We start from the raw sequence: 14,319 nt of genomic DNA, 5'->3' as shown, positions 1-14,319 counted from the left end.
AGTAACAAAGAAACCACAGGGAAAAAAAATTCCATCAGACAAATTCATCCCTTACTTGGGAAAACAATTAAAATGTAAAAGTACAATTATTTGGGAATTATTTTTTACTGTTAGGACAATACCTCACATAATGAGGTTTGGAGTGGGAGTGTTGATCTGCTGGAAAGTAGGAAGGCTCAGCAGAGGGATCTGGACAGGCTGGATCAGTGGGCCCAGGGCTCTGAGGTTCAACAAGGCCGAGTGCTGGGTCCTGCCCCAGGGCCACAGCTGGGCCAGAGTGGCTGGAAAGGGCCCTGCAAAGGGACCTGGGGGTGCTGGGAGAGAGTGGCTGCACATGAGCCAGGTGTGCCCAGGTGGCCAAGAAGGCCAATGGCAGCTGGGTTAATTATTATTAATTAAATCACATTAAAATTAAATCAGCGGTGGTGTGGCCAGCAGAAGCAGGGCAGTGACTGCCACCCTCAGCACTGAGTCCTGGTGTTCAGCTCTCACTACAAGGAAGTTACTGAGGTCCAGAGGAGGGACAGGGAACTGGAGAGGGGTCTGGAGGACAACTCCATGAAGAGTGGCTGAGGGTGCTGGGGGTGTTTAGCCTGGAGAAAAGGAGGCTCAGGGGTGATGTTACTGCTTTCTACAACTCCCTGACAGGAAGCTGTAGCCAGCTGGGGCTCAGTCTCTTCTCACAGGCACCCAGCAACAGGAAATGGCCTCAAGCTGTGCCAGGGGAGGTTTAGGTTGGACATAAGAAGGAATTTCTTTGTGAAAACAGCTGTTAAACACTGGAATGGACTGCCCATAGAAGCAGTAGAGTCACCATCCCTGAAGGCACTCCAGAAATGACTGGACATGGCACTTAGTGCTATGGTTTAGTCGACATGGTGGTGATCAGTCAAGGCGGGACTCCATGATCTCAGAGGTCTTTCCCAACTTAATTGACAATGGGATTCTGTATCCTCCATTTTGTAACATTGTACACTATTTATGCGCTATTTCTCTAAGCTAAACCCTCACGGAAAAAGCTCATGATCAGGATGTTGATTTTTCTCAAGATTATCACAAATATAAGCAGGGTTAGGAGTAAATTTCTTTGATTTTTTTTTTCTTTTTTTTAGTGTTTTCAGTGCAAAGGAGGTCTAACCAGTTAGGATCTTCTGGACTTCAGCAGAGCAGACACAGCCTACCGTGGACTTTTGCAGCTTAGCTGACAAATCATCAGTAACACCTTACTGACTGAGAGGATGAGCCAATCTGACCAACAGGTAACACCAACAAGTGCAACCCACTGACTTCAGAGCTTGTTTCAAAACAAACTGGCTTCACATTTAGACAAAGCCTCATTTCTGCGACCTTAGTTAAAAGCCACAAAGGCATGCACACATTCAGACTTCTGTCTGAACATTCTACTTAAAGAATAAATTACCACAGGCGATTTCTAGCAAGGTTTTAACAAATTTCTACGGATCAGAATAATCCCCTAAATCTTACACATCACTAGATTTTTTCACCTGAATAAAAATGAAAACATAGGCTCAGAATTACTTTAAATATTGACAGAAGAATGTTCCTCTCCATTTTTAAGATGCAGCCATCAAGTTCACAGAAAACATACAACAAGCAGCCTAAATAATATTCAGCGTGTGATTGTCATAATTTCTGCATAATTCTGAAAAGCAGTAAGCTAGGTCACCAATGACAGCACTTCTGAAACATTAAATAATAATTAATCTTTAACTTAGTTACTATGCAATGTTTCTTAGTACAAAGTTCCATACCCTCGTACATAACGTTTCAAATCTCTAATTAGTGTATACTGTAGAAGCATGGCAGCCTGTTTTCCAGAGAGAAAAAGAATTGTATTTTTTTCCTTTGAAAACATAAGAATCTTTCTGACAGCTTTTTTTATATCTAAAAATTATGGAACTTAAACTTTGTCCACTTTCATTCCTGTGGCTCAGACTATTATGATGCTAAAAACCCCCAGCCTAGTCAGCTTCAGGCTGTGCTGCAAGCTGTCTCCAATCACAGCAGACACCAGCACAATTCCCTGCAGACTCCCTAAAAAGAAGTGGAGAATGACAGTATAGTGGAGCCAAATCCTGGGAATAGCCAGGAAAAAAATGTGAAGATAAAATAAAGATGATCACACAGATAAAACTGCAAAGTTTTCCTTGACAGTAAAGGAGAGTTCTGTCTCTTGCTGGATGACAAACTAAAACCTTAATTCATTTGAAGCCTATTCCAGTAAAGATCTGGGTTTCAACTATACATTAGCTACAGCCACAGAGATAAGTTAAAGCCACGAAAACAAAATTGTGAAAAACTTCAAGTGAACCTCAGCTAAACCACCATCTGTTGTGACAGCAGCTTATTGACGATAAGCAGCCTGGAAGCATTATGGCAATTAAGAAATCTTTTGGTCATTAACTCCACACCAATTAAACACTAAAGGCTGGCAGAACTGTACTGTGACTCAGAACTGCTTTTTAAGGTGAACTCTTCTGTTTCCTGTGACTGGTGTCAGGATGAGACACAGTGTGGCAAAGAACCTTTAAATATTTTCCCGGGTACTTTCTCCATTGGCAGCCCACATGTATGTGTGTTCTCCTACTCAAAAATAATTTCCATGCACACATACAAAATATTACTTCATTTCTACACTTACATAGCAACCTCTTTAACCCATATTCAAAACCACCATGTTCCAAAAAGCCTCATGCACATCAGCTCACCATGAGCTTTTTCCTTGAAGGCTTAACACATTCTCACTCATGCATCTGCCCATGGAAGTGTCTCTGGGCTTGCATCATTATGCTACCCAAATTCAGAGTGTCATATCTATCTCACTGAAATATTCCCTACAACACATTTGAAATTGTCAACTGTTAAGTTTAATATAGTTGCAGAACTTGAAAGAGATTTCCTTAACTTCCTTTAATATTCATAAACTAACAAAAGCCTGCCTATTACAACATGTTTTTCTCAAGGCATTTTTCAATTAAACTACCAATCTCAGTGGAAAAAAAGCACCTAATAGTAGAAATATCTGAACTACCTGCTCAGCCTCAAGAAGAAAAGAAGACAAAGAATACATCTTATCAATGTCTATAAGCATCTGAGAGGAGGGTGGCAAGCACATGGAACCAGGTTCTACTCAGTGCCAGGCAATAGCACAAGAGGCAAGAGCTGGGAATTGATGCACAGAAGTACAACCTGAAAAGAGCTGGAAACTGATGCACAGAAGTTCAACCTGTAAAGAGCTTCCTCACTATGCAGGTGACTGAACCCTGGAACAGGCTGCCCAGAGATGCTGGATTCTTCCTCACGGGAGATATTCCAGAACTGTCTGGAAACCACCTGTGCAAGGTGCTCTAGGAAGACCCTACTCCAGCAGGCAGGTGGGACCAGATGACCACACCAGTGGTCCCATCCAACTGCAGCAATTCTCTGTAAAATTCAATGGCATCATCACCTCCGTAGCTTAGCAAGACTTCTGCTCTGAGAGCTCAAGCTTTTATTTCTGCACAGAGGGAAAGAAAGAAAGAAACCAACAAACTCAATAACACCCCACCACCACAGAAAACAAGCTTTGGCATTAAGAAAAATTCCTACTTTAAAATCTTAATTATTTTAGCCCCAAAATACAGAAGAAACCAAAGTTTGTAGTGCCCACAGTTAGTGCACTGACTTCAACCACATCAACACACTGCTGTTTGTACTAGGTCTCTCTCTTTGAAAAAAGCCTCAAAGAGAGAAGTGGGTGGCAGAGTGTATTCAAGTCTGGCACCCCTGCCTAAAGCCACATCTTTTGCCTCTAAGGAGCCATCACTGATGCAGTTTCAGCACAAAGCTGAACACAGAACAGGAGTCAAGGTAGAGCCTTACAGCACTTTACAACACTACATGGACACTGCATAATAATGGTTTCCAACGTATTGCAATGCTACACATGATGAAATATCCCCTAATACACAGACTTTAGAGTTATGGCTTGTATTAATTAACAAACTGCTTTCAGGAAAGTTATTCAACTGACAGCCTTCTTCTCCTCCCCTCACTTTACAATCCTGGTACCATGAAAGACATTCAAACCTGAGGCACGTGACAAAATTCAAAACACAAGTCTACATCATGCCATGTTTTTTAGCTAGTGCATTCAACAGTCTGTCTTTCTTTCTTGAACTCAACTGTCCACTTCAAAAGGCCAAGCATATTTCATATACCATCAACAGTGCCTGCCCTTTTACAGTCTTCTCCCCTCATTCACATTAACTCATCTCCTACTTCACCCAAGAGGAAAAAAACCTCACATTTTAGTCTTATTCTATCCCTCTAAAGACCCCACCCTCATTCACTACCCACACACTTCTGTTAACTTACGAACCCTGTATCTACCACCTGTTTCTTCTCACATACAGGGAGAATAAAAGCAGAGCAAAAAAGACCAGTCCCCAAGAAAGCAGTGTTTTTCTATAAAAAAGGTGCTGCTTCAGGGTCTTGTTCAGATGTGAGTCTAGCTGGCAAATATCCATGTTTAGAGCTCCTAAATGATGGCTGGTGGGCAGAGCTCAACACTAACAACTGAGTTATCCTGCACTAGCTCTGGCAGCAGCCAGCCCTGCCAGCACACAGCTGTGCCAAGCCCACCTGAGAGGCAGCTGACTACCCTAAATCCAGATCATATATTAGCTTAGATAACCATTTTTTATAAAAGCTGGCTCAGGAGATAGATAGTCCTAACACAACATGCCATATGCATTTCCCCTCTTCTCAATAGCTTTATGAGTGTTATAACTGAGATTCCCAGTACTGTAAAACCTCCTTCAGCTCCTGATGCTGCAGAGAAACCTGCCTACTACTCACTTCTTACTTTCCAGTACCCTTTCTGAGGACTAACTTTAGAGGTTACTTCTGCTATGCCTGCAGATTCCTAAAGGAGGTAAAACCTTAAGGAGGAAGTAAGAAGATAACTATACAAAAAACATATCTCAATTAATTCACTGCTGTCCACAGAAGTTTAAGTAAGAAAACCCTTTGAGTGGGGTTCAGTTGCCAGGGTCTTTATTCCTAATTCATAAAATTACAAATAGTTATGGTTCCATGGAGCCCTTGACATTTTAAAATGACAACCACTGGATTTAACCACTACAGCTAACTTATCAATCATTTATCATTTAATAACAGATATCAATCACTAGAATTTTATATTCTAGTGCATGCATATGTTAATAGCCCATGTCTACAGCACATGTACAGGTTTGTGACATAAACCAAACACTGCCCAGTTCTCTACAGTTTGGTCTTGCTTTAAGTAGAGAAGCTACTATTTCCAAAAAGAGCAACAACTGACTGAGGAATCAAAGTGAGCAAAGCTGACATTGCAATGCAAGCCATGACGAAACAATCACTTTTGATACTGTAGGCATAATTAATATCTGGAAGAATAAAGATGGGCATCTGAAAATTTACATCTAGAACAGTGATGTGTTCTGTGCTGCCAGCCAGACACTTCTATGCAGCCTGCTACCTTTCCCTGGAGAAGAGAAGAAACAGCTATTTAGAGCAGCAAACACTGCCCCAACAGCTGATCACATCCTCCATCTGCCTGCAGCTCAACACAGACCACTGAACTGCTGCCAAAGCAGTTAAAGAAAAAAAAAAAGCCAGCAGCTTTTTCCTACGAGCAACTGTCATCCAGGAACCCTCCCAGAAATTAGTCCTCACTGCCCATTGTGGCTCCTCCTGGACCACAAGAAATTCACCTCCCACAGGCACGTTCTAAGAGGAGTAGGAGATGAGTCCATAAGAGAAGCCCTCAAGTCCAGATGCCTTAAGTGACAAGTTTGCTCAAGATCCAGGCAGTCCGCAGCTCTGGACTTCAAAATAATTACATTTGTGACTTTGTAAAAACTTAATTATTTACCTGGATGATTGTTGTCTCATGTTTTTGAACAGCCTTTGCAAGTAACCGCCTGTCAAAGCTACTACAAGCCAGTTCAACATATTAGTGTGTGAAAGGAGGACTAATGTAAAAAACAACTACTGTGCATGAGGACTTTGTGACCTTCCACAGTAAGTAACAATACAGAGGCACCCACAATCTATCCTGGCTTGTTCCTCTAGGCCTGAGGAGAGACTGTGTATAGGAATATTTCATGGAAGCACACAGAGATTTTCTGAAAAATGTACAATGAAGTAATCTTTTATTTCCTCCTTATAATGAGCAAAGTTACTCTAAGATTTAATATATGACCTAAGGGGGGCTTGTATCAAAACCAATTTGAGTTCCAACTTTTTTGTTTTTTTTTTAAGAGGAAGAAACCATAACTGAGTAGGCAGGTAGAGGCTAAGCACGGCCTCCTACACAGGTTTTTCACCTTATCCAACTTCAGCACTCAGCTTGTACCAAAATGTCTCCAGGCTCCCTTCAATAAAGAGTGGAGAGAGACAGCCCCTCTACAGAGAGGTGCAGAACAGGAACTGCCTCTCAGATGCCTGAGCAGGTTCTAGCATTGCTAGGAATTTTGAGATGGAGAGAACTATCTTTGTGGCTTTTACAAAACAAGGGGACCTGATTATTTAAGAACATGGTTAAAGTTCCCATCCCAAGGAAGTTTCTCACCAGTCCCACATGGACAACTTCAGTTCAACAGCTTAGAAGCGGCTCACAGGCTGCCCCATTAATATTCCCCCTAAAATCCACTTTGCAAAACAGTGCCTGGACTAACTTTGGCATCACTAAAGCAGCTGTACATCCTCTATTAAAAAAGTAAATAACAAGAGAATATTTAGGAAAAAATATTTACCTCAGGTAAAGGTACGCTGCTCAGAGGTATCTTTGATAATATTTCTCATGTGTTTCCTCACAGGGGAGGAGGTGAAGGTCAGTAATGTCATAGGCTGCCTTGAATTTTCACAACACAAAATTAAGTAATTGTTGTGTCAAAAAAGGGCCTATTTATTCTACTGCATTCTCAGAAAAGCCTCAATTTAGGCAGTTCCTGTATTACCATTAAGAGTAACATCATAAATGTCATTTCCCTGTTGAACTCTTCATTTGCAGCAAAGAAGGAACTGAACTGCAGTATTCTTTGAGACATTTAACTAAAATATTTCATTATGTTTCATTATCCTAGGAAAATTCCACATATGGAATATTCTTTCTCAAAACAGACCAGTCCACAGCTACCTTAGTCACTATTAAAAAAAAAATACCACAAGGAAAATGTAGGGACTGTTTCCATTACCTTAATAAAAGGGGATATGTGACCTCCTTTCCCATCAGTGAAGGAGCTCCAATAAATATTAAACCTTCTTTGATTACTCAGATCCATACAAACCCAGAACACTGCCTAGCACATCCATGAAGTCCTGTACATCCTAAGCAAAGCAAGTTCATTTCCCAGTTATTTCTCCCAATGACATCTCCACAATATGTCTTCAGCAGGTCTGTATTTGCTCAGGACCACCCTTGCTAAACACACATATCAAAGTCTGAACATTACTGTCATAGGCACCAAGCACACCAAACTGAATTTCCAGATCCTCTCAGGTCTCCTTGGCAGGCAGAAGAGAAGCTGACTGGATCTCCTGTTGTAAAGGAGAAAGCATCCAAAGACTCCCCCCAAGATGAGATACCACTACAACAGGAAAACTTCCATAACCAAGAAAATAATGCAGTATTAAATACTTACATAAAGCTTTACGTACTGTTTGGGGTCAAAAAATTTACAGTGTAAGAACCCTGGATATTCCCATCAATATACACCTACTTCAGAACTAACTTTTCAAACTAATCTAGTTCCAAATTAAATCACCAAGGTTTTGCCACCACAGTCAGGAAACAAAAGGGAGGAGAGGAAGGGAGTCACTATGTTTTTTTAGAGTAAAAAAATTCTCTCTCTCAATCTCTTACATTTTGCATCCAATACAGCAAGGAGAAAAAAAAATTCTCTGCCTTCACACTTGGAATTAAATGTCTCCTAACAAAGCCAAAAGAGGATCCTTAGCTGATAGGGATTAGACACCGCTGAACCAGATGCCATTATTTTCAGACACACTTTTGATATTTTGGTTGCTTCATTTAACAATTCACAACCAATTATTGTCATTATCAGGTGACCATGATTTTGCAGGTGCAGGAGGTGGGGGAGAAATGCACTGCTCAGGGACTTGATACACATCAAGGTCATGAGTACACACAGGCACTCCCTTCCCAGGAGCAGCATTACGAGATCTGACCCAATCGCTGGTTCTGTGCCTCTGGTCTCAGGTCTATTAGCTGAAAAATGCCTTAACTGAGCATGGGAAGAAGCTATGAAAGAGCTAATAATGTCAATGTTATGCAACCACTAAGCTTGTTTTAAAGTTTGAAATGTTCTGTTTAGATTCTGTTTCTAAATTAGCAAGTTAACTCAACCATACCATCTAAAGCAAATCCTCATAGTTTTATCCCATTCTGTCTCCTTTTATTACAAAAAGCAGAGCATAAGCTCTTTCAGGGCATGTCTATTACAAAAAAAAAAGTGAACTACCTTTAATCAGAGGAAGACATTTACTACCTGACTGTCACAAAGGCTTGTTTTTCTTCAAGTCAGTGTTTATAAGTATCAGCTGCCTCAGCTTGAGGAGCAGAGGTTAGAATACTGTTTTATTATTTGAATTTATCTAGTTTACCTGAACCTTGACAAAAATTGGCCAAAAGAAGTTTGCTTCTGGAGAGGAGGTGGCCCTACATAAAAGCACAAAAGCTAGCTATTTGCTGAACTTCTGAGCTCCTGACAAAGCTCCTTTTCTGAGTGTTTGAATCATGGAAGGGGAAGAGAGAACAGGGAAAATCTGAAATCACAAATCAGACACACATATCACTAAAACACAACAACCTACAAAGCTGCTGAAGAAATTGGCAATGTACATTCTGCTATGTATAGAATCTCTGTTTAAAAAGCAGTACCTCATAATAAAAAAAAAAGTCTGCTGAAGTATTTTATGAAATTCTCAAAGAGCTCTCCAATGTAAGAAGATTCAATACATTACTACATTTGACATACAATACTTTGAAAAATGCAAGTGAGAGAATTGTAAAATGGCTACTAAATTATTCCCTTTAATAACACAAGATTGGTCAGACCTGTAACAAAACGTATTTCTGTAGTTGATCAGCTACTGATACACCATTCTTCCCTCCAAAATACCTGAACATACTAATGAATAGCTAATTTTGCTATAGTATATGTATGAATTATGCAGTGTTTGCTAGAGATAATCAAATGCCTCTCACAACATCAATAATCCAACTGTCCGTCAAAAATTCATAGGATCAAATTAAGAAAGCCTGATACAATGCACTACTGAATTAAAACCAAAACAGAACAGAAAGCAACATCTATTTCTATAAATACACATATTAAAAAGAAAAAATCCTAGAAAAGTCCTGCAGCAGCACTGGACAACTACATGTCTTGGTTTCCAGTTCCAGTTCAAGCTGACACAGTTACAGGTTTTCAAAACTGAGACTCCTTGCACTGATACACTGCCAATGCACCCTTAACTGCACTAGCACTCCCAAGCATCTAACAGTGCCTCAGAGGATGAACTCAGATGTTACAAAGCATGTGCATGGAATAACATTGCTTCCAGGAAGATCCCGTTAGGAGTTGCCCACTTGCATCCCAGAACAAGACTCAGCATATACTCTAATGCAGAATTTAGCCTACAGTCTTCAAAAACCCTCCAGATAAGATGTATAAAAACATCAATTCAAATTTATTTGTTAGCTCTAACAGGGTTAGCTGGAATTTCAATGCTGGCACATGAGCTTTCAGTCTGAACCATAAATACATTCATTTTTAAACTACAGTCAACCTGTTTTATAAAGGAGGTTCAAAGTATACATTATCCTGAACAATTATTGACACACAAGAATGTAGACCACACACAGGATTATTCATTTAACATCCTGTTTCATTCTTTTAGACAAGATTTGCAAGAATCACCTAACAGAACACAATCAGAAGGATGTGCCCACCCCACCCAGAATGGCTGCCCTAAAACCAGGTAAGTGACAAAAGCTGGAAACTCCATGAGAGCAATGAGAGCATGAGAACAAGTAGAACACACATCTTTTCAAAAATTAAATATTTAAGTTAGTTCAGCAGAGAACTGGTTGATGATTTCTCTTACCCACCAAAGGGAACTCCACATTATTCTGGGTAAGATCAAAGTAAAGCAAGTCTGGTTACTACTTTGCAGCTATGAGTGTGCTGCTTACTCTCCATTCAGCCAAAACAAACATTGCACCTGATTTAGAACTGATCTGTCCTGTAAAATACAGTTTTCCTTCTCAACTTCATCCAGAAAAAACATCTGCTAGTCTTTCACTCAAAAAACCAAGTCTTGTTTTGACCATGTACTTAAACTACCAAATTTTAACACACCATTAAGGTGATCCTATTCTCACATCAGCAAGAGTCATGCAATGACACTTTAAGATTTCACCTTTGCAACAAGATTATCAGCAAATTTTTAAGTACTGGCAATTTTCATGTCACAACCATTGGAGAGCTATTGACAACGTCAAGAAAGAGGTCACTGAAATCACTATGGAGTAAGCAACACCAACTTTAAAGCAGCATTATGGGGTATAAGCATTTACCTTCAAAGAAACTGAGCACAGGGATTTACCTATCCTCAAAACATCATTCTAAGATGCTTACTGTTTGATTGAGCAACATCTGTGCTGCAGGTGTATTCTAGTTTAACTAACTAATCTGTTTGTTTAGCTGACTTAACTCCACACTTGCCCATCAGTCTTCAGAATCCCTTGTATCACACTACAAATGGAAACATTTGACAACTCACATACACATCTAAGAGTAGAGGCAAAAAGAGACCAATTAAGACAAAGTCACAAATGCATTAAATCATCTGTTGTGTACACTTATAAAAGTATGAATAACATGTAAGCAAGTGTAATAGACAGATGTATTCTCCCAAAAATGTAGTGCTGAAACACAGTACTTAATTTTCAAGACATGACATACTTTCAGAGAGATTTTATTTGGAACTGCCTGAAAGAAATAAGGAACACAAAGTGAGTAGACTAGCAATGATTTTGGCTTTTAAGATCAATTTCAGAAAGATCCCATACAGTCTGATGAGAACCAAAGTTCTAGACTACACATAACCACAAGCCACAAACATCAAAATATTGGGGGTAGTGAAGCCACATCAATGTCCCATCCTGAGCATCATTTCCCTGCTGGTTTTATTCCCCTTGGCATGATGATGTCTACCAATATCTAGGAACCTGTGCCTGTAAAGGCTTGTGATCTAAGACACAAAACAAAACAAGACACATCTTCCTCGTACAGGTTTAGTTAGAATAGTGTTGAGTGATGACTTGCAACGCTGCAAATAAAAACCTGCAAACCTCTTGCCATTAGGCACATCATTCTTCTGGGTATCTAAGTCACATATGGGCTACTGTCCCAAAAGGAAATTATGCATGAAGTTAAGTGTCAGATTAGGACAGACATACAGAAACAGTTAATCAAAAGTACAGTAGCCAAGTATGAAAGTGTATGAACCCAAGCTTTAAAAGGGGGAGGGGGAAATCAACCTACAATCACCAGATTGATTGTTGGTTGACCCAGCAAAATAGATGGGCACAAAACTACATGGAGAAAAAAATAAACCCATTTGTTATATTATGGCATTTCAGACATGCTACATCACAAAAGCCAATTCTTTCATTTCCCCTTCACGTGCTCAACAAGTTCATGAGAGCAAGAGGAAACGGAGCAGGTGGTATGACATGCACATGGAAGTCTGAAGATGCTGTCAGCAGGAAATGCTGCTGTAAATATGATACCTGAACACAAGCTCTGTGTTGATAACAAAAAACTTGAGGTAACCTTCACAAGAGAAAGGAACATGAACTTATTTGCTCTTTTGCTACTTGAACCAATAGGACACCTTTTTGAGGGCTTGATCCTTGAGTATTTTTTCTTGGAAAAAATATCAGTTAAACTACACAATCTGCTCGAATAAATTCCACCATAATATGATATAATGTAACAGATCTGAATTATTCCAAGGTACCAGAGTGCCAACCACAGTCCAAACTACAATGGACCTCCTATGCTTAATAATGAAGTTGGCTACTGCAAAAAGGGCGTAATGGAGGTGTCTTTTTCCTTTCTCAAGGCCTGCCCGCCTATCTGTTCCATCTCCTCCATTAAGGTGAGACCCCGCGGCTGGGGAGGCCGAAGCCGCTTTCAGGACAAACCCCAGGACGCGGCGGCCCCGCGCAGCCGGCGCGGCCCTTCCCCCACAAAGGGTGGGGAGCTGCGGCCGCTGCCCAGCCCCAGCCCCAGCCCCGCCGCCCCCTCCCCGCAGCCCCGGGCCCAGCCCCGAGACCCCGCCGGGGCCCGAGCGGCCCGGGGGCACGGGGGGATGTGGCGGTGCAGCCCCGGCTGCCAGCGCGGGTGTGCGATGTCACCGCGCCCGCCCCGGCCCCGCTCACCTCGCCGTGTCCCGCCGCGGCCCCGCCGCCGCCCGGGGCTCCGCTGCCGCCGCCCGGAGCTGTCAGCAGGGCGCCCACCGCGCCCGGCGGGGCGGGGGCCGCTGCCGCCGCACCCCCGGCCTTGCCCAGCCCGCCGGTGCCGCCGCTGGGTCCCGGCCCGCCGGTGCTGCCGAGGCCGCCGCCCCGCTTGTTCTTCCGGCGCTTCGCTCCGCGCTTGGCGTCGGCCGGACTCATGGTGCTGACACCCGGGCACGGGAGGAGGGAGCGCCGGGGAGGAGGAGGAGGAGGTGGGGGGAAGGGGCGCGGGGTCGCGCCAAGCGCCCGGGGCTGGCGAGGCCGGGCGGGGCCGGAGCTCCCCGGGCGGCGCGGGCGAAGCGGGGCTGTCACGGCCACGGAGACTCGCTCGGCCCCGGCGCCGCTGGGCAGAGTTACCGTCCAATATGGCGGACACAAGGGGAAAGTGATCCCCCTTTACGTTGGGGGGCTCCCCCTCGGCGCTGACGGGAACCGGCCACGCTCGGCACGCTGGGAGGCGTAGTTCTGCACCTCGCCGTAACCTACCACCGGTACTGGCATTGGACTACAGTTCCCAGCGTGCATCGCGACGCCCACCAGGGCGCGGCGGATGAGCTCATCCGTCTCCGCGATGGCTGCTGGGAGTTGTAGTCCTCCGGTCTGCCGTTAGCCGCGCCGGCCAGCGTTGCCACCCCGGTCAAGGGACTACAGCGCCGCCCAAAAGCCATGTGACTCCTTAAAGGGGCCGCAGCGCTCGGGGATGAGGCGTGAGGGGATGTTTTAGGCAAAGCCCCGTGTGAGGGGCACAGACCCCCTGCTGTTCCGACATAACACAGCCTTTAAATGTAGGGCTCTTTTGTCATACTGCCTCTGTGCAACCATCCCTCAGAACAACACAGACACCACCGCTCCCAAATCCCACACAAGGCAGGCTGAAAATGGAGGTTACACCACACGCTGAGGGCACTGCTGTGCCCTGAGGTGCCGAGAGCCACTGCCTGGATCACCATCCCTGGAAGTGCTTAATAAACGTGTAGCTGTGGTGCTTTGCTATAGTTTAGTAGTTTGCCACATGGTCTGGTGGTGGGCTTGGCAGTGCTGGGTTAATGGTTGGACTCGGTGGTCTCAGAGGTCTTTAAGAACCTGAAAGATTCCATGATTCCATGTTCTTCTTACATGCACAGTCACACGCAGGCCCAGGAAAGGTGAAATGCTGGAGCTCTGCACTTTGACACATCTGGGTGGCCTGATGCAAAAATCGTAGATGTGTGCACATTAAAATTGGTGATAACTTCCTGGGATCATGGAATCCATTAGGTTGGAAAAGACCTCTGCAATTCAAGTCCAACTATGACCAAACACCACCATGTCAATTAAACCGCGGCACTGAGTGCCATGTCCAGTCTTTCCTTAAACACCTCCAGCGATGGGACTCCACCACCTCCCTGTGCAGCCCATTCCAATGTCTAATCACCCTTTCTGTGGAGAAACTCATCCTCATGTCCAACCTAAACCTCCCCTGGCACACCTTAAGACTGTGTCCTCTTATCCTGTCATTTTCTGAAGAAGAGGCCAACCCCCACCTGGCTACAGCCTCCTTCCTGAATCAGGGATCAACAGAAGTCCCCCCTGAGCCTCCTTTTCTCCAGGCGGAACATCCCCAGCTCCCTCAACTGCTTCTCCTCAGATCTGTGCTCCAGACCCTCTACCAGCTCCATCGCCCTTCTCTGGATGCAATGAAATGCTTTAACTTTGGGTGGTGTAATGCAGAAATCCTAGGT

The 14,319-nt window shown here is 43.4% G+C and overlaps 1 protein-coding gene across 1 annotated transcript in view; it reads right to left on the bottom strand.

Annotated features, from left to right (window-relative positions):
* Nucleotides 1-12,978, bottom strand: part of FAM193A (family with sequence similarity 193 member A) — a 78,154-nt gene extending 65,176 nt beyond the window's left edge. Inside the window, exon 1 of the mRNA XM_064710212.1 lies at nucleotides 12,524-12,978. Coding sequence (XP_064566282.1) covers nucleotides 12,524-12,757 — 234 coding nt within the window. The 5' untranslated portion in view covers nucleotides 12,758-12,978. The remainder of the gene's footprint in view (nucleotides 1-12,523) is intronic.
* Between the last annotated feature and the right edge of the window lie 1,341 nt (nucleotides 12,979-14,319).

This window comes from Zonotrichia leucophrys, chromosome 4, assembly GCF_028769735.1.
Source record: "Zonotrichia leucophrys gambelii isolate GWCS_2022_RI chromosome 4, RI_Zleu_2.0, whole genome shotgun sequence".
In the NCBI taxonomy this organism is placed as follows: domain Eukaryota; kingdom Metazoa; phylum Chordata; class Aves; order Passeriformes; family Passerellidae; genus Zonotrichia; species Zonotrichia leucophrys.
Note: the sequence above shows the minus strand (reverse complement) of the source record. Positions and strands in the feature narration are given on the sequence as shown.